Here is a 23,755-nt window from a genome sequence, read left to right as displayed (position 1 = left end):
TTACGTGGGGTTCTCCTAAGTCTCCTTGAGCTATTTTAAAAAGGCAGTAAGAGTAATGACAAATTAAGAAAGTTTAATGCGAGGTATACTTTGTCATCTATGTATATGATGACAAGATTTTTTTTGGCTTTTTTCCACCTTTGTTGAGAAATTACTGGCATATGTCACTGTATAAGAAGTTTAAGGCTTACAGCATAATTTGCATATATTGTAAAAATAATTACCACAATAGGTTCAGATAGCATCCATCTTTTCATACAGATAAAATAAAAAAAGAAAGACAAAAAGTGTGATGAGAACTCACAGGATTTACTCTCTTCACAACTTTCCTATGTGTCATAGAGCAGGGTTAGCTATAGTCATCAAGCTGTACGTCATGTCCCTAGCACTTCCTTAGTACTGGAAATTTGTACCTTTTGACTACTTTCCTCCAATTTCCTCTGCCTCCAACCTCCACCACAAGTCTGATCTCTTTTTCCATGAGTTTAGCTGTGTTTTTTTTTTTCATGGTTCCACATATAGGTGAGTTCATACAGTATATTTGTCTCTCACTTATTTCACTTAGCATAATGCCTTCAAGGGCCGTGTATATTGTCACGAATGCCAAGATTTCCTCATTTTGTATGGCTCAATAATACTCCATTTTGTATATACCCACAATTCTTTTAAACCTTTCATCTGTTGATGGATTTTTGAGTTGTTTCCATGCCTTGGCTACTATAAATAATGCTATGAACATGGGGGTGCAGATACCTTTTCAAGTTAGTGTTTTGTTTCCTTTGGATATAGTCCCTGAAGTAGAATTGCTAGATGATGTGGCAGTTCTATGTTTAATTTTTTGAGGATTTTCCATACTGTTTTCCACAGTAGCTATACAATTTACAAGTGCACCAACAGTGCACAGGGTTCCCTTTTTTCTCCATCCATGCCAGCATTTGTTATCTCTAGTCTTTTTGATGATGGCCACTCTAACAGGCATGGGTTGATACCTCATTGTGGTTTTTTTAACAGGCATTTCCCTAATGACTAGTGATGCTGAACATCTTTCCATATACTTTTTGGCCTTTCATGTAACTTCTTTAGAGAAATATCTATATGTCTATTCCAAGTTATCTACTAATCATTTTTAAATTTGCTTTTTTTTTTTGCTATTGAAAATTGTGTAAGTTCTTTATATATTTTAATATTAACTCATTATATACATGGTTTGCAAATATTTTTTCTCCACTCCATAGCTGTCTTTTCATTTTATGGATGGTTTATTTTGCTGTGCAGAAACTTTCTAGTTTAATGTAGTCCCACTTGTTTATTTTTGAGTTTGCTGTGCTTTAGGTGTCATATCCAAAAAATATTACCAAGACCCATGCCAAGAACCTTTATTCCTATGTTTTCTTCTAGCGGTTTCATGGTTTCAAGTCTTACATTTAAATCTTTAATCCATTTCAAGTTAATTTGTGAGGGACTTAAGATATGGTTCCAATTTCATTCTTTTACATGTGAATATTTGGTTATCCCAGCACCATTTATTGAAAAGACTGTCTTTTATAATTAGTTGATTCTATATGCTTGGGTTTATTTCTGGGCTCTTGATTCTGTTCCACTGGTCAGTCCATCTGTTTTTATGCAGTACCTACTATTTTGATGATTATAGCTTTAAATTAGGAAATGTGGTGCTTCCTTTGTTCTTTTTGGGGGGGAGGTAGGGTGTTTTGTGTTTCCGTATGAATTTTAAGAGCTTTTTTTTCTATTTCTATAAAAATGTCACTGAAAACTTGATAGAGATTGCACTGAATCTACAGATGGCTTTTGGTACTATTCATATCTAAACTATTAATTCTTCCAATCCATGAACACAAGATACCTTCCCATTTATCTGTATCTTAAATCTGTTTTCATCAATGGCTTATAGTTTCCAGAATAGAGATCTTTCACATTCTTAAATTTATTCCTAAGTATTTTATTGTTTTGATGCCATCGTAAATAGGATCTATTTTTTCCCATAAATTTGTTAGTGTACAGAAATGCTACTGATTTTTGTATGTTAATTATGTGTACTGCAACTTTACTTAGTTCACTGATTAGCTCTGTTTTTTGGTTGTATTTGGGGTTTCCTATATATATCGTCTGCAAGTAGAAACAATTTTACTTCTTCCTTTCCAATTCTGAGGCTTTTAATTTTTCTTGCCTGATTGCTCTAGCTAGCACTGCTAGTACTATGTTGAATAGGAGTGGTAAGAGTGGATACCTCTGTCTTGTTCCTCATCTTAGAAGAAATGCTTTCAACCTTTCACCACTGAATATGTTAGCTGTGTGGTTGTCATTTATGGCCTTTATTATGTTGATATACATTCCTTCTATGCCTAACTTATTAAGAGTTTTTATCATGAATGGATGTGGAATTTTGTCAAATCCTTTTTCTGCATTTATTGAGATGATCATATGATTCTTTTCTTCCACTGAATTAACGTAATGCATCACACTGATTTGCAGATCCTGAACCATCCTTGCACCGAAGGATAAATCCCACATCATCATGGTGAGAACATTTTAAATTTTTTTTTTTTTCAACGTTTATTTATTTTTGGGACAGAGAGAGACAGAGCATGAACGGGGGAGGAGCAGAGAGAGAGGGAGACACAGAATCGGAAACAGGCTCCAGGCTCCGAGCCATCAGCCCAGAGCCTGACGCGGGGCTCGAACTCACGGACCGCGAGATCGTGACCCGGCTGAAGTCGGACGCTTAACCGACTGCGCCACCCAGGCGCCCCGTGGTGAGAACATTTTAATATGCTGAATTGTTTGCTAGTAATTTACTGAGAATTTCTGTATCTATACTCATCAATGATATTTACCTATAGTTTTCTTTTCTAGCAGTGTCCTTTTCTGGTTTTGGTACCAGGGTAATGCCTCACAAAATGAGTCTGGAGTGCTCTCTTTTCAATTTTTGCTAAGAGTTTGAGAAGGACTGGTTTTTAATTCTTCTGTAAACGTCTAGGAAAATTCACCAGGGAAGCCAACTGGTCCTGGGCTTTTCTTTGTTGGGAGAATTTAGGGATTCTATTCAGAGTTTCTATTTCTTCCTAATTCAGTCTTGATAAGTTGTATGTTTCTAAGACTCTTTCCATTTCTTCTAGGTTGTCCAGTTTGTTGTCTAGTTTGTTCACAGTAGTCTCTTATGACCCTTTGAATTTCTGTGGTATCGGTTGTGAGGTCTCCTTTTTCATTTATAATTTCTTGATTTGGTGCTTCCTCTCTTCTCCTTGCTTAGTCTAGCTAAAGGTTTGTCAATTTTGTTTATCTTTTCAAAAAAGCAACTCTTAGTCTGGCTCATCTTTTCTGAGGTTTTTCTATATTTATTTCTATTTCACTTATTTCTGCTACAATCTTTATTTCCTTTCTTCTGCTAACTTGGAGCTCAGTTTATTCTTTTTCTAATTCCTTAAGAGAAAGAGTTAGGTTGCTTATTTGGGATCTTTCCTGCTTCTTAACATAGGTGTTTACTGGTATGAACTTCCCTCTTAGAACTGCTTTTGCTACATCGCACATGTTCTGGGATGTTGTGTTTCCATTTTCATTTATCTCAAGAAACTTTTTTATTTCTCCTTTAATTTCTTTTTTTTTAACCATTAATTGTTCAGGGTAGTGTTTAATTTCCATGGGTTCACTCATTTTCCAGCTTTCCTCATGTAACTGATTTCTAACTTCATGCCATTGTGGTCAGAGAAGATACTTGGTATGATTTTAATCTTCTTGAATCTGCTAAGACTTGTTGTGTGACCTAACATATGGTCTATCCTAGAAAATGTTCCATGTGTGTTTTGGAAGAATGTATATTCTGCTGTTGTTGGATAGCATGTTCTATATATGTCTGTTAGGTGCATTTGGGATTTAAGTGTTGTTCGAATCTGCTGTTTCCTTATTCTCTGTCTGGATGACCTAACCATTGTTGAGAGTAGGGTATTAAAGTCCCCAACGATTACTTTATTACTATTTATTTCTCCTTTTAGGTCTGTTAGCTTTTGCTTTATACATTTAGGTGCTCCAATGTTGGGCACGTAAATATTTATAACTATTGTATCTTCTTGATGTATAGACCCCTTTTTATCATTATATATTGACTTTTGTTTCTTTTTGCCATTTTTAGTTTAAAGTCTATTTGGTCCGAAATAAGTATAGCTACTCCTGTTTTTTTTTGTTTTTTTTTTTTTTTTCTGGTTACCATTTGTTTGAAATTACTTTTTCCATCCCTTCACTCTCCGTCTATGTGTGTCTTTAAGGCTAACACGAGCCTCTTGTAGGCAACATATTGTAGGATCTTGTTTTTTTTAATCCATTTAGCCACTCTATGCCTTTCAATTGGGAAAACTTAATCCACTTATATTTAAAGTAATTATTGATAGGAAAGGACTACTGCCATTTTGTTAACTGTTATAAGTTTTCTTTTAGTGATACAGCAAAAACATCTTTATAAATAGCAATGGGGGAATAATTCACACAGAGCAGCCTGAAACAGCTTTTTAAAATGGTGATTTCACTGATCTTGCTAATGTCTCTAAGCAACTGAAGCCCTGTGCTAAAAAAACAAATGGCTGGGGATAACTCTGCAAAGAAAAAGACATAAAGAGATGGGTTTTGGTAAATGTGTAAATTCTTTCCCCTATACCCACCCCTGTCCCGAACTCCAGACCCACTAATTTTTCTTCCAGAATCATAGTTTGAACGGACTAACACAGATTTGCACTAATTTCCCCTGGAATTATTATATCGTCCCTGAACCTGCATATGCAATTCAAAAGCACAGTGAAAGCCATAAAAAGAACACAGACCTAATTTCCTCAACAAGTAGGGGATGACTGCAGACATCTGAACTCAGAAGCATTACTTGCAGTGCTAGTGCTAGAAAGTCTAATAATTTGATCTGAATGTTGGTGCAATATATTTTAGAAGTAGTGTTCTATGTAAAATAATCAGATTAATTGGTTCTAGGAAAAACTGACACAAACATATTTTAAGAAATCAAAATTATGGATCAAGCATTTCAACAGTACAAAAAGCAAGGAGTAGACGTGCCTCACATTCAAAAGGCCTTATGAGTAATTCAGGCAAAAGATAACCAAGAAAATTCCATAATATATCTCATTTCAACCATATCTGTTATATCCAAGAGATTCTGTGCATTTTAAACTTGCTCCCAATGTGAGGAAACTTTATTTTTAGTACCCCCTTAAAATACTTCAAACTGTCTCCTAAGCAATATTTAAGTTTTTTTCAAAGCCAATTCCGACAAGGCTTAGTGTATTACTCATCCAAACTGACTCAGTACTTTCAACCACCCACTATCAGCAGCTAAATTCCTCTTTAGTAAAGCATTCTTTTCACTTCAGCTTTGGCTTAATAATGGTACTCTCTAACCTTAAGCATACCTGGTATAAACAGTGGCACACACTTCGAAGCTGAGGGGGGAATTCTGAGGAGGAACTGATGATGGCATGGAAGAACTTTTCAGTCATCTGCAGAAGGTTCCGTTGGTTTTCCTCAAGGCTCTCTGATTGTTCTAACCTATAAAGGGGGGAGGGGGAGGTAAAATCCATTTAAAATAAACAAACGAAACTGCCCTTTAAAAGAGACTTTCAGCCAAATGCATTGTTTGAACTTTGCTGGGATCTTGATTTGAATAAAAAAACTATAAAAAGATAATTTTGACAACTGTGTATGAGAATTCTTATCCCCTTATATTCTCACAGATTTAGTATATACTCTGCTCAGTGCCATCCTCTCCGTTCTGGATATGTCTGCCTGCAGACAAGATCTATTCTGGTTTGCTCTCCACTTCTGTGGTAAAAAGCTTCCCTGTGAGACATGTCTGTAGTTATCCAGCTATGCAAGGGATGAGGTAGATGAGTCTAATTCAAGGTGAAATATCAGCAAGCCTATTCACCCACAGGATCAAAAGCCACACACTCTAAACGTTTTTATCAAAAATAAAGGTGATGACTGATTCCTGAGTGCTTCCTTCACAGCCCTCCTCCTTCCATTCTTTTGGTTTTAAAAGTTGGGCAGGGAAGGGACATCTGGGTGGCTCAGTCAGTTAAGTGTCCAACTTCAGCTCAGATCATGATTTCGTAGTTGGTTGAGTTCAAGCCCCGTGTCGGGTTTTGTGCTGACAGATCAGAGCCTGGAGACTGCTTCCAATTCTGTGTCTCCTCTCTCTCTCTGCCCTTTCCCCACTCACACTCTGTCTCTGTCTCTCTCTCGCAAAAATAAAGAAACCTTAAAAAAATTAAAAATTTGGGCTGGGTAGAGGGATATCATTTATCAGGCATCTCCAACCCCAACAAACCATGTGTCAAGCCACTTTAAAAAATATACAACATATGCATATTGGAGCTAATGTACAGAAAACACATGAAAGAATGACAGGTGATAATGAGCTGTAGTTAGAAAACTCTGTACTTTATCTTGTAGTCAATAGGGAACAGTTAATGTTCTAAGAAAGAAAGTAACAAAAAGATTTAGGTTTCATAAAATTCCTACAGCAAATAACCTGAAAAAGGAAAAAGACAACGTTGAGAAGTTACAGCAAAAGTCAATGGGATCACCATCTACAACTCTACCAAAAAGAATAAAATACCTAGGAGAATAGTTAACCAGAGAGATGAAAGACCTATACTCTGAAAATCATAAGACACTGATGAAGGAAACTGAAGACAACACAAACTAAAGGAAAGATATACCATGCTCCTGGATTGGAAGAATTAACATTATTAAAATGTGTATACTACCCAGAACAATCTACAGATTCAGTGCAATCTCCATCAAAATACCAATAGTTTTTCACTGAACTGGAACAAATAATCCTAAAAATCTGTATGGAACCACAGAAGACTTCAGGGACAAAGCAATCTTGAGAACGAAGAAAAAGCTAGAGGTATCACAATCCCAGATGTCAACATATACTACAAAGCTATAGTAATCAAAACAGTATAGTACTGGCACAAAAACAGACACATAGATCAATGGCACAAAAAAGAGTCCAGAAATAAACCCATGCCTATATTGCCAATTAATCTATGACAAAGTAGGCAAGAATAGAAAACGAGGAAATGACAGTCTTTTCAATAAATGGTGTTCAGAAACCGGACAGCTATGTGCAAAAGAATGAAACTGGCCCACTTTCTTATAGCATACATAAAAACAAACTCCAAATGGATTAAACACCTGAATATGAGACCTGAAATCATAAAATTCCTATAGAAAATATAGGTAGTAATCTCTCAGACGTCACCCATAACAACACATTTATGAATATGTCTCCTCAGGCAAGGGAAACAAAAGCAAAAATAAACTACTGGGACTACACCAAAATAAAAAGCTTTTACACAGCAGGGAAACCATCAATAAAATAGCAACCTACTAAATGAGAGAAGATATTCACAAACGATGTATCTGATAAGGGGTGAATATCCAAAATATTTAAGGAACTCACACAACTCAACACCAAAAAAACCCAAATAATTTGATTCAAAAATGGGCAGAGGACCTGAATAGGCATTTTTCTGAAGAACACATAAAGGTGGCCAAGAGACACATGAAAAAAACGTGCAGCGTCACTAATCATCAGCTAAATGCAAATCAAAACCACAATGTGGTGTCACCTCACACCAGTCAGAATGGCTAATATCAAAACAAAAACAAAAACAAAAACAAAAACAAGTATTGATGAGGACGTGGAGAAAAGGAAACCCTTGTGCACTGTGGTAGGCGCACCTATTGATGGAAAACAGTACGGAAGTTCCTCAAAAAATTAAAAATAGAAATACCATATGATCCAATAATTCCACTACTTGGTATTTACCCAAAGAAAGTTAAAACACTAATTTGAAAAGGTACATGCACCCCTATGTTTACTGCAGCATTATTTACAACAGCCAAGATACGGAAGCAACTCAAGTGTCCATCAATAGATGAACAAAGAAAGATGATGTGTCCCCCCCACACACACACCTATTACTCCAGCACAAAAGAAAAAACAAAACAAAAACTCTTGCTATTTGTGACATGAATGGAACTAGATATTGTGCTAAGTGAAATAAGTCAGACAGGCAAATACTGTAAGATTTCACTTATATGTGGAATCTAAAAAACAAAACAAATGAACAAGAAAACCACTTTTAAGTACACAGAACAAACTGGTGGTTGCCAGAGGACATGGGTGATACAGGTGAAGGCGATTCAAAGGCAGAAACTTCCAGTTATAAAATAAATAAGTCATGGAGATGAAAATGAAAAGTACAACATTGGGGACATATGGTCAGTAATGTTGTAAGAACGCTGTATGGTGACAGATGGTGACTATACTTGTCATGATGAGCACGGAGTAATACACAGAATTGTCAAACCAAAATACTGGATACCTGAAACGAATACAACATTGTATGTCAATTCTATTTCAATAATAACTTTTTTTTAATTGGTTGGAAAAAAAGGATAGATATGGTATTGGCTAAATCATGATATAGCCAATCTATCAAATATTGTATGGCAGGTAAAAACAATGAGGTTAATCTTTCTATACTGACACAGAAAGACTGAAGACAGAGCCAAGTTAAAAAAATTAAGTTGCAAAACCACGTGTACAACATGTTTCCATTTATATTAAGCACTCACTGTTAGCCACACAGTTTCTACAACTTGATTTATGTACATGCAAATGCACTGGAAAAAAAAAAGCAAAGAACAGACTAAACTAGTAACAGTCTCTGTCTCTATACATGGCAGCCAAAGATACCTGTAAATTTTTTTTAAGAAAAATGTATTTGTGTGTAACTTTTATAATTAAAGACTCATTTTAAGAATCAGAGGGAGAAACCCTCTGAGGGTCTGGTCCCACACGGTGGCAGTGAAAAAGTCGAGAAAAGTTGTAGATGAGAGGATGACAAACCTGGTAGGATCCACTTCAAAGCTAACATGTTGCCAATCAGAGGATGTGATCACGATTCGTAATAACGGATCCAGGAGTTTTTGTAGGTAGGTAGCACCATATACCTAAAGAAATACACAAGTAGGAATTTATTAAGCCTTCTCCAAATATCTTGCGTTAAAGACATTCTGCTCTGTACGTTCTGCACATAATCAATTTGCCATACCTTGGCACACACACAAAAGAATAAATGGATATAAACCTTGAAACAGAAGGTCATTATTTTACTGGCTAAGCTGTTCCCTCGGAAAAGAGTCTGCATGGAGTCTGCCAATTCTACTTCCTTAGAAAACATGTTCCAGAGCAGTTGGTAGAGCAAATGCCGAGAATCAAACAGAGTCACTAGAACTCGAGCTAGTTCATCCTGAGAACAAAACAAAATTGAGTTAGCATGAATAATCCCACTTGTCTTTAGCAAGAAACTGAAAGAAAAATCCAAAACTGTCAACCACCTGCTAAATCCAGTTAAGTGGTGACTAATTAATTTCTCCCTGAGATCTATCTGTGTCCATTTGTCTACAATGACTATTTCTTTATGCCTATAGCAGATGTGAATTCTTTTTTTTTTAAGCAATTTGTTTATTTACTTACTTAAGCAATCTCTACATCCAGCGTGGGGCTCAAACTCACAAACCCAAGATCAAGAGTCACACACTCTTCCAACTGAGCCAACCAGGTGCCCCAGCAGCTGTTAATTTTATGAATTAACTGATGAAAATTAAGAGAGGCCTAGGTTTTACCAGGCCTAGACAGAAAAAAAGCCAAGATTCAGTTCAAATCACATGACAAAATTAAAGAGAGTAGAAATAGAACATGATGGCAAAGAGTTTAGTTTGATATGCCCAAATCATTTTCGTAGAAAACGAGTGAGCAGGAATGAGACTTTGGTGACCACAAGAGCTCTACTCTCTGCTCACATGGTCAGGGAAATTCAGTATACACTGAACATGGGCTCAGCAGAGAAACAACAAAAATGGAAAGATTATAGGATTTGCAGAAAGTAAGGGAAAAGATGTGGGCTGTGTATTCAGAACAAAGAGATTAGCAATATTTATGTATAAAGCGAAGGTGGACAGCTAATTCCCACATACTTCCTGAATGGTTACCCTCGTAACTCCCCATGGTATTTTTTGGTACACCCCAGGAAAACGATGTGATAGTAAAATCACTGTTTAACCACACAGTGCGGCGAGGAGATTCACATAGACTAAGGGGAGCCATAAAATGATGCCCCATCCTTCAAGCAGTGACAGCAAAGGCCAGGATCATGGTCCATAGCTCTTCTAATGCTTTTACCTGGTCAAATCTGGTATCTGAGTAAAGCAAAAAATTTGACAATCCTAACCACACAATCTAGAAGCCAAAGAAGACCCAGATATTCTGTTCTACTCTCTATAGTGACATTCCACATATGTGACTAGATACAAAAATTCTTTCCTCCATTTTATTATTTTTTTATTTATTTTGAGAGAGAGAGAGAGAAGTGCACACACACAGGGGAGGGGCAGAGAAAGGGGGAGGGAGAGAATCCCAAGCCGGTTCTGTGCTGACGTGGGGCTCAATCCCACAAACGGTAAGATCATGACTTGAGCTAAAATCAAGAGTTGGACACTTAACCAACTGAGCCACTCAGGCACCCCTCTCCTCCATTTTAAAGTCAAGTATAATTATGAGAGACAATTCAGCCACAAAATCTGTTTTTAGAGTACTGTGCTCATTTTTTTCCATCTAATCCCTTCCCTGCAAAATTCTGAAAACATTAAGCAACAGAAGTTAAAATCTACAAAAGAGAATTAGTTTTTTGTTTTTTTTTTTTTAAGCTTTAAAAGGTTTTTTAAGAAGTTGGCTGTGTAAGAGATCAGGGAAGAAGCATTCCAGGTGGTGGAGGCTGTGGTGGCAGTAAGGGTGCTCTCGAAGGTGGAAATAGCCTAACATCTTTAAGTCTGGTGAACAAGAAGGAACGTGGCAGGAGATGAGGTCAGAGGTGAGGCAGAGCCCAGGTTGGGTCGAGCCTGTAGGCCAGAGTAAGGAGTTTAAACTTTACTGAAGCATGAGGAACAAGATCCTACAGCCTTTTTAAGCAGAAAAAAACCTACAGGCAATGACAGATTACCTGATTTGTTATAATTTACTAAACTGAAATCGTTTTTGGTACACTATAAATGGAATAGATTTTTAGCATTGGAAAAGGACAACCCTTCTCAAATTTTTAGCGTGTACTGTTAAAAATAGTATGGTTTTAAGAAAATTTTTTAGTAACAGAGACCCAGGGGCTCAATCAGCTGAGTGTCTGACTCTTGATTTCAGCTCACTCATGATCCCAGAGTTGTGGGATCGAGCCCCACATCGGGCTCCATGCTGAGGACAGCACCTGCTTAAGACTCTCTCTCCCTCTGCCCCTGCCCCACTCGTGCGTCTGCGCACACGTGCTTGTTCTCTCTCTAAAATACATACATACATACATACATACATAGATGAATAAGAGACCAAATAGCCATATTATGTCTCCAGTGTTTAAAACAACCAACAATTTCTAATGCAAATATAGTGCTTACATTTTTTTAGAAAATTGTACAGTGCATTATAGAAGAGTTGTGAACTGGACACACAAGCCTTTAATTCTAGCTCTAGCATTAGTGACAACTAAATAGGAGATTTAACCCTAATCATCTCATGTAATACATGAAAACACCAGACCAGGTCAGTGGTTTTAATTTTCTTCTGATCAGTGTTTAAATTGAATTTTTCAGTGGGACAGGGAAGGAATTTGAGTTTCACTGTAAGTATATGATGAATAAGATCCTCATACTTAAGGTAAGAACACTCCCAAGGGCTAGAAGCCACAACTACTTTCCCATAGCTGAAAAACCACTCGAATAATATCTGAAGTTTCTTCCAGCTCTCAAGGTTTAGCAATTCATGCAATAAACATTCCTGGAATGAGGGACACCTGGGTGGCTCAGTCGGTTAAGCATCCAACTCTTGATCTCGGCTCAGGTCAAGGTTTCACAGTTTGTGAAACTGAGGCCCGCGCCAGGCTCTGCCCTATTAGCAGAGTCTGCCTGGGATTCTCTGTCTCTCTCTCTCTCTCTCTGCCCCTCCCCTGCTCATGCTCTCTCTCTCTCCCCCAAAATAAACATTAAAAAAAAAAAATTCCTAGAAAGAATAAATTTGGAAGCACCTGCTATGTGCCAGGCCCCAGTTTTGCACTTCCTCAAAGAACTCACCCACTGAGAACACGGAACCACGTTGGCCAAAGCCATGGCTATTGGGAGCTCTCCCTGGTCTCCCATCATTGTGACCAACTCCACCAGCCTCTCAAACCGGTCGGCCAGCACCGTTTCTGCAAGCGTGTCAAATTCTGTGCCTTGCTGGAGGATTTTTGTCAGAACTTCCATAAATGTAGCTCTTGTCTGAAGATCTTTGTGATAACCTAAACCTGATATGGACAGATAGATGCAAATTTACTAACATGGACTGTTGTAATTTTGCTTGTCTTACGTGCCAATTCTCTAGATTGTCAATTTCTCTACGAAGCTTTCATTTTATCTCACCTATGGAGTGCATGAGGCCACTGTCCACATTAGCATTGAGTAAGTTGGACATTGCAAGGACTGTGCAGTGCCTCAGTGATGCCAGCCTCCGGGACATGCCACGTTTCCTGCCACCTGTTTGTGCATTTTCATCTTCAACTTCACTACAGTCATTCAAAAGGTTCATAAACAATGTGAAATACCTGAGAAGTAAAAAGATCGACTCTTACACAGTGAAGGCCACAGCAACCAGAAAGCTAATCTGATTTTCTGAAATTATCACATGTGCATCACACGAGTGGTCTTGGGTATCTGCTTCTCTCCAGTCCTGGGATAATCAGCCAGTGTGGCTCATCACGAAGCGTGCTATGCTGAGTATGATTTTATCCTGACAAAGCCAGCACATAGTTCATAACATAGCCACCGAACAGATGCAATCTTTCCTGGTCAATGCAGGGAACACTTTTAGTGTTTACCATATAAAATTAGTAGCCCAAATAGTTTACACAATGGCATTTGAAATGGCTTAATGAGGTGATCTGGGTTTTACTGCCAATAATTCAATGACCAGACACTTTCTTTAAAAACACAAAACACAGTTGCTTTCCTAACCCAGTCCTATCATAGGGAATATTGCCTCATGCATGGGTTATATTTTATAAGCAGCTGCCAATAGCCATAATAGCCAAGTAATAAGGTCCACTTTCTACATACAATCATTTGCCACTTTGGTTAGATTTTGTTTTGTTGTATGTGGGGCTTTGTTTTTTGCTTTGCGTTTTTGGTGACTGAAATTTACTTCAGAAATAACTGTGACTTGGCTTCCATCAATTCCACACCATCTCCTTCCTCAGGCTGCAGTGGAAGACCAGCCAGGAGTGAAACAACGGCTTCCATGCTCGCCTGGTCCAAGTCTCTGAAGAAAGAAAATTTAAGGACTATATGAGTGTTTCACGTTCTTCCACTCGACCTTCCCGCAAATAAACACCTTCCTAACGGAACTTTAGGAATTCAGGAACCACCTATTTCATTAAACTTATTAGGACAACCTAAATAATTTGAGTTAACATGCACACCCAGAATGCAAAAGCATTTTAAGTTAGGGAGAAGGTGATGATAACTTTCATAAAACCAAGCCTCACCAAAGGAATTTATGTGCATGATTATTATGTACTTCAGGGTTCAATTAGTTTCTGACATGTGACATATTGTATTTACCATCTGAGCAAATATAGGAAATTCCAAACATCACTTTCTCACATTGGATTTTACTGAAAATCATTCAGTTAAAAATAGAAAGCAAAGATTTAAGTAATTCAAATGCAAAATATCCAAAAAACACATAAAATATATTGATAATAGTGATGATGTAGTATCAACACCCTGAGTAAACCTGCTAATAATTACAAATCACCCTCTCCATCTCTCTCTCTCTCTCTCTTTACCTTGTAAGACATTTTACATCATCATCTGCTGCTTGGTTTGATGTTCCCATGACCCAGTCTGTCAGGTATTCTACCATCTTATTCCTACAGAAAGGCAGAGAAAAGGAAAATAACAAACGATTTTTTTTTTTTTTTTTAAGTCACACGTACACCTTTAGTCATACACATATTTTTTGTAGTGCAAGCATTTGCCAAATCACTCGGGTGACACGGCAGTTTCGTTAAAGAGATACCGCTACTCCAACTCTCAACAGGCAGAAGAAGGGCACGCAAACAGGCAACGTGAATATCAACACTCCACGTCAGCCTTTAGCTACCGCACCAGTTTGGAAGCAGAATCAAATTCTTAGCTCCAGTATAATTTTAGACAAGGGGAGCACTGTCATGGGCACAGAGCTTTGGGAGATTTGAAAATACAGGGAGAGAAAAATAAAAAGGTGAATTGTTGCTTTTCCACCATTTTCTCCCTCCCCTTTCCTAGGATAATCAAGTAGCTGCTGGGGTTTTGTTTTGTTTCGTTTTTTCGGTTTTTTGGGTTTTTTGTACTTCATTTAACATAAGATTTACAAGACCCTACTTTGCTCTTTTGAGAACTCACCTAAATTTCATCTCTTGACAAAATGAGAGGTCATCTCTCCTTGCCATCATTACCTCGACTAACTGACACAGTTTCGTTTTTATTTGAATTGCATGGACCATGTTCCCAAGCACTCGAACATATCTATTTAGACATAGAAACATTCGGGGGGAGGGGAAAGAAAAAAAACACACATATCAGCTACAAAGAAAAGAAAAGTTTTCTAAATGCTTTACCCTCTAAGTAAAATGATGAAATGTGACTATGAAAACTGCAATATTTTTATTTATAGGAGCACATGCATAACTTCTGCTTACCTTATGGCACCCCACTTTGAGCGCAATAAAGAATAGCAAATTATTTCACTAGTAACCACCAATGCTGATGTGCTTCTGCTACATTTCAGTAGAATACTTACCTGACTAGATTTAACATCATTGTTTCAATGCTAGCTTGCCCCAGATGTTCGGAGCTGCCTTCGGTATGATTATCTAGTAAGTTCTTCATTATAGCTATGGTTTGCTCCACAAACTGAGTATTGGTGTCGGTCAATAAAACCTACATAAAGAACAAATACATTTTGGCATCAGCGCAGAGCAGACACATCACAGATGAAACTGTGTGACCTAACTGGCATACACATGCCAGAAAGCACCCGGGGGCATATATCCAAATAGGCACACAGACACACATAGGCACCCATACCCCTACCCAAGACATTTCTAACCCCTGGCACACCCGCAACTAGAGTTCCTAAAAACCAAACTGCTCCCTATATTGGATGATTCTTCTTTCTGCAATTCTCCGCCCTTTTTTTAAAAATTGTAAGTGGATGCTCATGCCAGTATTGAATTAAATAATCAAAAAGAAAAAGGCTTCGTTATCAAACAAATCGATTCAGAGACAAGGGTGAAAAGTAAAGCACAGAACACTTTACCTGTCCTTGCGAGTCAAAAAACTTGCTGATGGTATTCTTCAATTTGTTAAATAGCATTGGATAAAGAGCAGGACTCAATTCTAGACCCACCAGATCCTTAACGTTGGTCCGTATTTGAAGTCCCACTTTCTCATGGTTACACACCATTAAGGATAACAGCCGATCCATAAATTTGCTGACAGGTGTATCTGCATTTCCCTCCGAGGACATCACCGAAATCATGGAACCCTTGCGTTCACTGACTGGGCCCATAGGGGGGCTATAGGTTGCCAAGCCAGAGTTGCTTCTTTGCTGCAGGCACACTCCCCCAAGCGCGCAAAGGAAGCCAGTCATGTTGATCCATTCCTGTAGGGAGTCCGTGTCAGACAAATCTATGGATCCTCCTCCACTCACATGAGACATTCGCCTCTTAACAATGGTCTTGTGAAGGCTTTCAGCAGCCTAAACACAAAAGTTTTACGGAAAGCATGAATCCAACCTCAATGGGTTGAGAGACGTGACAAATTACTTTTTATCCAACATTTCTTCCATGACAAAAGAACATTTTTTACATTTGAAAAATGCAAGTCTTCACTCCAACCATTTCTAATGACATCAAGGTATCTTACTGCTCAAGGGCAAATGAACTGAGGTACAGAACTAAGGTAGCGATAAACACATGTGCAATATCAGACCCAGAAGGTGGTTGTGGACTGCAGCTCAGAAAGGAACATGCAATGAAATTATTTGCTTCTATCAATCCCTGGACCTAGAGGCAATGTCTATGCTGCTTCAAGGAATATAAGCATTTGGAAATTTTCAACCAAGTAGTATGTGCACTTATTAGTGATGGCCCAAGTTCAAGTACTCTGGGACCAGCTTTGCAAACACTGCACTACTATTTTTTTTTTTTAGTGTTAATTTATTTATTTTTGCAGAGAGAGAGAGTGCAAACAGGGGAGGGACAGAGAGAGAGGAAGAGACTGAATCCCAATCAGGCTCCATACCATCAGCGCAGAGCTGGACATGGGACTCGAACCCACGAACTGTGAGATCATGACCTGAGCCGACACCAAGATTGAAATGCTTAACCAGTTGAGCCACCCAGGCGCCCGCATTATGCTACTATTAACAGATTCCGCATGGCAAGATGAGAGTAATCAAGCAAAAGAACCACTAAACAGGAAGGAAGGGACTGTAAGGAAGGGAGTGCAGAAAAACAAGGAACAACAGAAAATAATCAAATCCTACAAGAATCTGACTGAGGAGTCATCTTTAGAGAGTTCTGATCCTGTTAGTTTATGGAGTACAGATGAGAAAGAAAAACTCTTACTATGTGTGGCAAAGGTTTTTCAAATTCAATTCTCTTTATATACTGCTTATAAGCTAATACTCATCCTATTACAGAGGACATATCAACCCAAGAAAGCAACACATTAGGGGCATTCTATGATAAACAAGGTGTAGAAGTACCAACGCAATTGCTTCATTATGTATGTTTGTTTTGTGGGAAAAATGGCCTTTCTCCCATGATGGATTGCTTTGAATAAGGAACTCCTGAAACTACCATTTCTTATGACACATGCATTTATTATAGCTGGAGCTAACAGTAGAGTATGACTACCATCCCTGCAGTCGTGCAGCACATTATCCCTTTTAGGACCTACGTTATAGGTATTTATGCAAATTCTCTGAACAAGAGTAGAGACAGAGTGCAGCTTGCAACATGGTGACTTAACATGTAGCACGGTGACAGGGTCAATGCCTACAAATCTCTGCTTTGACAGCATGTTTTGACAGAGAAAGCCTAGATCTTACACTTCGGTATTTTCTGTCACCTACTTTGTGAGGTTGGCTGGACTGAGTCAGATAATGAATCAACTTCATACCTTCGGTGACTTGTACAATAAAGAATCATTGGTATCAGACACAGAAATGACCATTGCAAAAGAACGTACAAACTGGCTTATAAGCAACAATGTGGTAGAACATAGATTTGGAGCAAATTTACATACTGAGATTATCAAACAGTGCCAAGAGAGTTTGAAGTTTTTAGCAGAAAAGCGACTGAGTCCTCAGCATATTGACCGCATGTGGGCTGCAGCAGTGCTGAACACGGTGATCAGTACCCACGTGACTTATTTCCTTTATTTGTCAAGAATGTGGATCCACTACCACTTAGGCATCTCTTTTATCCAGTCTCAATCCTTGAGCCAAGTGTTCATGGTGAACAAACATTGTACTTGGCATCAACGTCAATGAAACCTTTTTTCTTTTAAAGCATTATTAAATAAAGTACTAGGCTCAGGTATCTAAATAGAGTTCTTCTGCATCGTTATTAAATACTAAATTAAATAAGAAAGAGGAAGAAGAGCTCAGAAGAGCAGCTCTATCACCTTGGTCACCTGCAGCCAGCCCTTAAAGTACTGATAACAGTGATACCCATCAAAGTGGAGGCAGTGACATTGGAATGGATGAACTTATTAGTAGATCCAAACATGTGCAGCAGCGACTTTCAGACACGGAGGAATCTGTGCAGGGAAGTTCTGACGAAACTGCCAACAACGGTGAAGATGAAAGCAGTGGTACCGGTAACAGTAGCGGGCATAGTGATGGATCTAGCAATGAGATGAATTCTAGCCATGCAAGCCAGTCAGCTGGGAGCCCTAGCAGGGAGGTACGGCCAGAAGACACTGCACATATGAAACCCTTTAAAGAAGATGATGAAGATGACGATCGTGGTCACAATCCTCCTAAAAGCAGTTGTGGTACAGATCTTCAGAACAGAAAGTTGGAAAGTCAAGCAGGCATTTGCTTAGGGGATTCCCAAGGCCCATCAGAAAGAAGTGGGACAAGCAATGGAACAGGAAAGGACCTGGTTTTTAACACTAAGTAATGCCATCAGTAGATAATCAAATACAAATGCTAGAGGCCTGTTCAGACTCTCAAGATCCAGAGCATGGTATTTCAGGGGAAATAAACACCATTCGTATAGCACAAGCATCTCAAGAATCTTGTATTGCACACACTGGGGACTTTCTGGGGGGGGGGGGGGCTACTGGGAATGGATCCTTTAATGGCCTGCCATTTATTGGTCCACAGCACCACCACCCTACCATTATTACCACCATGATGGGCATATTGCTGATGATATGCTAAGTGCGGCTGACGTCAGATGCAGTAGCATCCAGATCAGTGCAAAATCAGAATATGGCTGATTGTGATGAAGCATCTGGGTGTGAAGAGCAGTTAGTTCAGATTAATTCACATGTAGAACATCTTATCTCCAACATCACCTTCCCAATTTAGCATCTATTTACCATTAACATCTTAGTCAAGGACCCAAGGACCTGCAGTTAGTTCAAAAACATCAATTCAACATAATGCTCTAACAGCCATTAGTTTGGGTAATGTTTGCTTGGAAACACTTTATTGTGGGATACAGTTCAAGATATGATTCAATTAATCTTTCTGAAGGATTAAAAAATGAAACAGAGAAACTTCTCTGTTCCTTGGTATGTTGGCTTATAGACAGATTCGAATGAGATTCATTGAAGGCTGCCTTGAAAATTTAGGCAAGAACAGGTAAAGAGGAATTTTTTACATGGCAAAGCTCATTCTGTATATTCTTATCGACTAGGTATGGTGAATTTAATGTACTATCATCAACCTGTGTTTTAGTAACTGAAGTTTTTATAATAGGTTTAAAGACTTTTCTCTCACAGGGTTCATATTTTATCACTCAGCCTTGCTTTTCGCAGCACTTTTTGGCAGTCTTGGTTAGATTCGCTCCAACAGAAACAACAATGCTTATTCCCTTCTTGCCTCTGGGAACATCGTAGTGAGTATTCTGTTTTCAAGTTACAGTTAAATGTTCTTGAACTACATCGTATTACATATAAAAAAAGCTAAATAAGTCAAGTTAAAGTTAAGCTGAAATATAAAAATTTTGATAGTGGCATTGTTCTCTCTGGGCGGATCTTTTGTGTCTTGACTTCTGAAGCACATTAAGAATTAGGTTAGTGTTTTTTCCTAGTTTGAATTCTACTGTTTATTTAATAGGGTCCAAATGATTACCACAAGTTTCTTACATTTCAGTTCTGTTCCATTAGTACATTTCAGGTTTCCCTTGATAACGTTCCATTCTCTGGCATAGTAAATTCAGTTATTAATTGAATATGTAATGTTAATATAATGTTTGCAGCAGGGGCCTCTGGGTGGCTCCTCGGTCAAGCGTCCAACTCTTGATTTCGGCTCAGGCCATGATCTCACAGTTCATGAGATTGAGCCCCGTGTCAGGCTCTGCACTGACAGCACAGAGCCTGCTTGGGATTCTCTTCTCTCTCTCTCTCTCTCTGTCTGTCCCTACCCTGCTCTCATGAATGCACCTGAGCTCGCTCTCTCTCTCAAAATGAATAAACAAATTTATATATATATACATATATGTATATATACATGTAACTTATATATATTATACATATATGTATAATTATGTTATATACATTATTTATATCTATTTATATTAATATATTATGTATTATTATACATGTATAATGTTTTCAACTTACCTCTGCCAAGGCCTGATATAACTAATTTTATTGAATATTTAAGTACTTCAAGATATTTCTTTTACCTCACTGAATTAGAAAAAAGTATATACAATGTTTTATTTTCTGCTTTTGGTCTTTAAAGAGCTCTAATTTGACAATCACGATAGAAAAATTATTCATGCAGGTGTAAGAAACCACAGACGTCTGTTAGTGAATCGGTTTGGCATATACTCTTTATCTTTTTTTTTTTATGTTTTTTTTTAATTTTTTTTTTTAACGTTTATTTATTTTTGAGATAGAGAGAGACAGAGCATGAATGGGGGAGGGTCAGAGAGAGGGAGACACAGAATCCGAAACAGGCTCCAGGCTCTGAGCTGTCAGCACAGAGCCCGACGCGGGGCTCGAACTCATGGACCGCGAGATCATGACCTGAGCCAAAGTCGGATGCCCAACCGACTGAGCCACCCAGGCGCCCCTTATGTTTTTTTGTGAGAAAGAGAGTGTGAGCAGGGGAGGGGCAGAGAGAGAGTGAGAAGAGAGAATCCCAAGTAGGTTCCAAGCTATCAGTGCAGAGTCCCACATAAGGCTCGATACCAAGAACCGTGCATGACCTGAGCTGAAATCAAGAGCTAGACACTTAACCAACTTAACCACCCACATGCCCCATGCATATACTCTTTAAAAGGAATGCTTTTATTTTTTTTTAATTTTTGTTTCAAGTTTTTATTTAAATTCCAGTTATTTAACATACGATGTAGTAATAATTCCAGTAAGAGGAATGCTTTTAATGGCTGAATGTTTCATCATTTACAGAGGTGCTATAGCAGTTTTTTTTTTTTAATGTTAATTGCTTGGGGCGCCTGGGTGCCTCAGTTGGTTAAGAGTCTGACTCTTGATTTCAGCTCAGGTCATGATCTGACCTTGTGGGTTTGAGCCTTGCATCGGGCTCTGTGCTGACAGTGTGGCAACTGCTTGGGATTCTGTCTTCCTCTCTTTCTGCTCCTCCCCTGCGCACACACACTGTCTCTCAAAAATAAACATTATTTTAAAAAATGTTAATTGTATGGGAAGCCTGGGTGGCTCAGTCAGTTAAGCATCTGACTTCGGCTCAGGTCATGACCTGACAGTTTGTGGTTCAAGCCCCGTGTCGGGCTCTGTGCTGACAGCTCGGAGCCTGGAGCCTGCTTCGGATTCTTTATCTCCCTCTCTCTCTGCCCCTTCCCCACTCATGCTCTGTATCTCTGTCTCTCAAAAATAAGTAAACATTAAAAAAAATTTTAAATGTTGTCTTTTAAAAGCCCTTGTGAAACCACAAGTGTTTTTTAAGTACTTGTTGTATCAATTTATATTCTCCATATGTGTATCTGCGTACCCTATTACCCAGCAGTTCCACTGTTAAGTATGTACTTTACAGAAATATACCTAGACAGTTACCAAAAGACACATTCAAGAATGTTCAAAGCGGCACGGGTCAAAATAACTCAATAGTCTTTGTATAGCTATCCAGTGTTCAAAGAGAATAGAAAGCAAAATTAAATTGTGAACTGTCTGCTGAACGAAATAACATACAGCCGTAACAGTGAACGAATGACAATGGCCCAGAGCAGTGTAGGTCACTCTCACAATGTTGAGTGACAGAAGCCAGATATAAAAGACTACATCTCCAGCACTCCATTTACAGAAAGCTTAAAACAGGAAAGCTCTTGTATTTAGTAGTCAGGATAATGGTTACTCTTGGGTTGTTTAGTGATTGGAAGTGGGGCAAAACAAAGGCTTCCCATGTGCTAGTAAGGATTTTTTTTTCTTGTTGTGGGTGCTGGTTCCACAGGCATGTTCATCTCCTAATATTCTGAACTGTTGCTTTGATTTATACATGTTTTTTATGTATGTTATATTCCAATTAAAAAAATGATGTGAAAAAGGGGAAAAAAAGAAGTTCAAACTTAGATTACCATATACATTTTTTAAGAGCCACTAATATATTTTTGTCATAGACTGATAGAACCAACCCAGAATATTAAACTTCTTTTACAAAGCTTTGGACTCACACGAACGAACCTTACAAACATTATGCCAAGTGTGTGCCAAGCGTGGGCTGTGTGCTGACAGTGCGGAGCCTGTTTGGGATCCTCTCTCTTCCTCTCTCTTTGCCCCTCCCCCACTCACGCTGTCTCTGTCTCTCTCAAAAATAAATAAACTTAAAGAAAAAAAGAATACCTAACAAAATAGTAAAATGTATTGCTTCAATTTTAATTTATTTTATCTAACTTTGTCATCCCTTTCCTGAAAATTCTGTGAAATACTCTGATGGAAAAAGAGAAGGAAAGAGGGTAAAGGAAGGGTCTCTACCACAGATCATCTCTAGTTCCTGCTCCCCCATATTTCTACAATGATGGAAACACTTTATACCTGTGCTGTTCAACACAGTAGCAAATTGCTACATCCGGCTAATGAATCCTTGAAATGTGGCTACTGTAAGACTGAGAAACTGAATTTTAACTGTATTTAAATTACTTTAAATTTTCATTTAAACATAAGTAGCCACATGTGGCTAGTGGCTATCATAATAGAGCAGTTTTAATGTTTATTTATTTTGGAGAGAGAGAGAGAGTGCAAGTGGGGGAGCGACAGAGAGAGAGAGAGAGAGACAGAGAGAGAGAGAGAGAGAGAGAGAGAGAGAGAGAGAGAGAAGAAGACACAGAATCCGAAGCAGGCTCCAGGCTCTGAGCCGTCAGCACAGAGCCCGACGTGGGGCTGAACTCATAAGCCATGACGTCGTGACCTGAGCCGAGGTCAGACACTTAACTGAGCCACCACGCACCCCCATAATAGTGCAGTTTTAGATGAACCAACACTAAATAAGTCTTACAACGACTATATATGTGTTATACGAAGAGTGACTCCAAAGATTACTGAAATGAAGTACACACGTTTAGCAGATCAATTAAAAGACAAAAGTCAACTTCACAAACTCACCTGGCCATCTTCCATTTTAGCTTTTGGATAGTTGAGGATTAGTTTTGTGGCTTGTTCCCACTTTGCATGTGTATCTTCCCAAGCCTAAAATGAAAGCAATTACCACTTGAAAGCAATTGTAAACTTAGGACTAAAAATCAATCAGCGATAGGTCTCAAACTTGGTGCATACTAGAGGTATAATATCCCACATGTAATATGCACATATGAATTAGATCTGCTTCAAAAGCCATTCCTTGTCTCTCACACACACACACACACACACACACGGGCGCGCACGTGCACACAACATGCGGCTTCTCCGATCGAGGGTGGGGCCTGGGGAGCTGTTTCTGTTGCAAAGAGCATACCTCCGTGTTTCCTGCAGTGGGGTGCTCGATGCGCCTGAGTAGTGCCATCACCCTTTTCTGAAGCGCTGCTCTTCCTAAGCAAAGACAACAGCACATCAACTCGTTGCACTTAGAGCCCTGAATGCCATGGGAGAGCCTGGCGGGCCAAACCCCCAAGGCAGAGTAGGAGGAGTGGAATGAATGCTTCCTGTGATAAAGGTGAATGCTTCCTTTTGCTAGCCTCACAGGAAAGGTATTTAACTTGGACTCTACAATATCCACAGCATAAAATAAGCTATTCCCACCTGTATTTACTCAAAACATAGGCCAGTGTGTTTGAAACTTCACCATATACAGTTCAGCCACAGTAAATTACACAATCTGAAACGGACAGTAATTTATACTGCCAGTTTTTAAACAATTGTACTGCGTATTAAAAGCTCAGTGAGA

At 38.6% G+C, this 23,755-nt stretch overlaps 1 protein-coding gene across 9 annotated transcripts in view; it reads right to left on the bottom strand.

Moving 5' to 3' along the window:
* The window catches only part of NF1 (neurofibromin 1), a 247,612-nt gene that overhangs the window by 117,339 nt on the left and 106,518 nt on the right, over positions 1-23,755 (bottom strand). For all 9 annotated transcript variants that reach the window (XM_086686551.1, XM_086686554.1, XM_086686552.1 and 6 more), the window contains 12 exons: positions 23,327-23,400; positions 22,978-23,061; positions 15,473-15,913; positions 14,954-15,093; positions 14,557-14,679; positions 13,959-14,042; positions 13,313-13,429; positions 12,535-12,716; positions 12,208-12,419; positions 9,183-9,344; positions 8,942-9,045; positions 5,424-5,559 (listed from right to left, as the gene is read on the bottom strand). In XM_086686551.1, the coding sequence (XP_086542677.1) occupies positions 5,424-5,559; positions 8,942-9,045; positions 9,183-9,344; positions 12,208-12,419; positions 12,535-12,716; positions 13,313-13,429; positions 13,959-14,042; positions 14,557-14,679; positions 14,954-15,093; positions 15,473-15,913; positions 22,978-23,061; positions 23,327-23,400 (1,859 nt within the window). The remainder of the gene's footprint in view (positions 1-5,423; positions 5,560-8,941; positions 9,046-9,182; positions 9,345-12,207; positions 12,420-12,534; positions 12,717-13,312; positions 13,430-13,958; positions 14,043-14,556; positions 14,680-14,953; positions 15,094-15,472; positions 15,914-22,977; positions 23,062-23,326; positions 23,401-23,755) is intronic.

Source organism: Puma concolor, chromosome E1 (genome assembly GCF_028749965.1).
Source record: "Puma concolor isolate L17-30 chromosome E1, mPumCon1.1.hap2, whole genome shotgun sequence".
NCBI classification, from domain to species: domain Eukaryota; kingdom Metazoa; phylum Chordata; class Mammalia; order Carnivora; family Felidae; genus Puma; species Puma concolor.
This window is presented reverse-complemented; position numbering and strand designations above follow the sequence as displayed.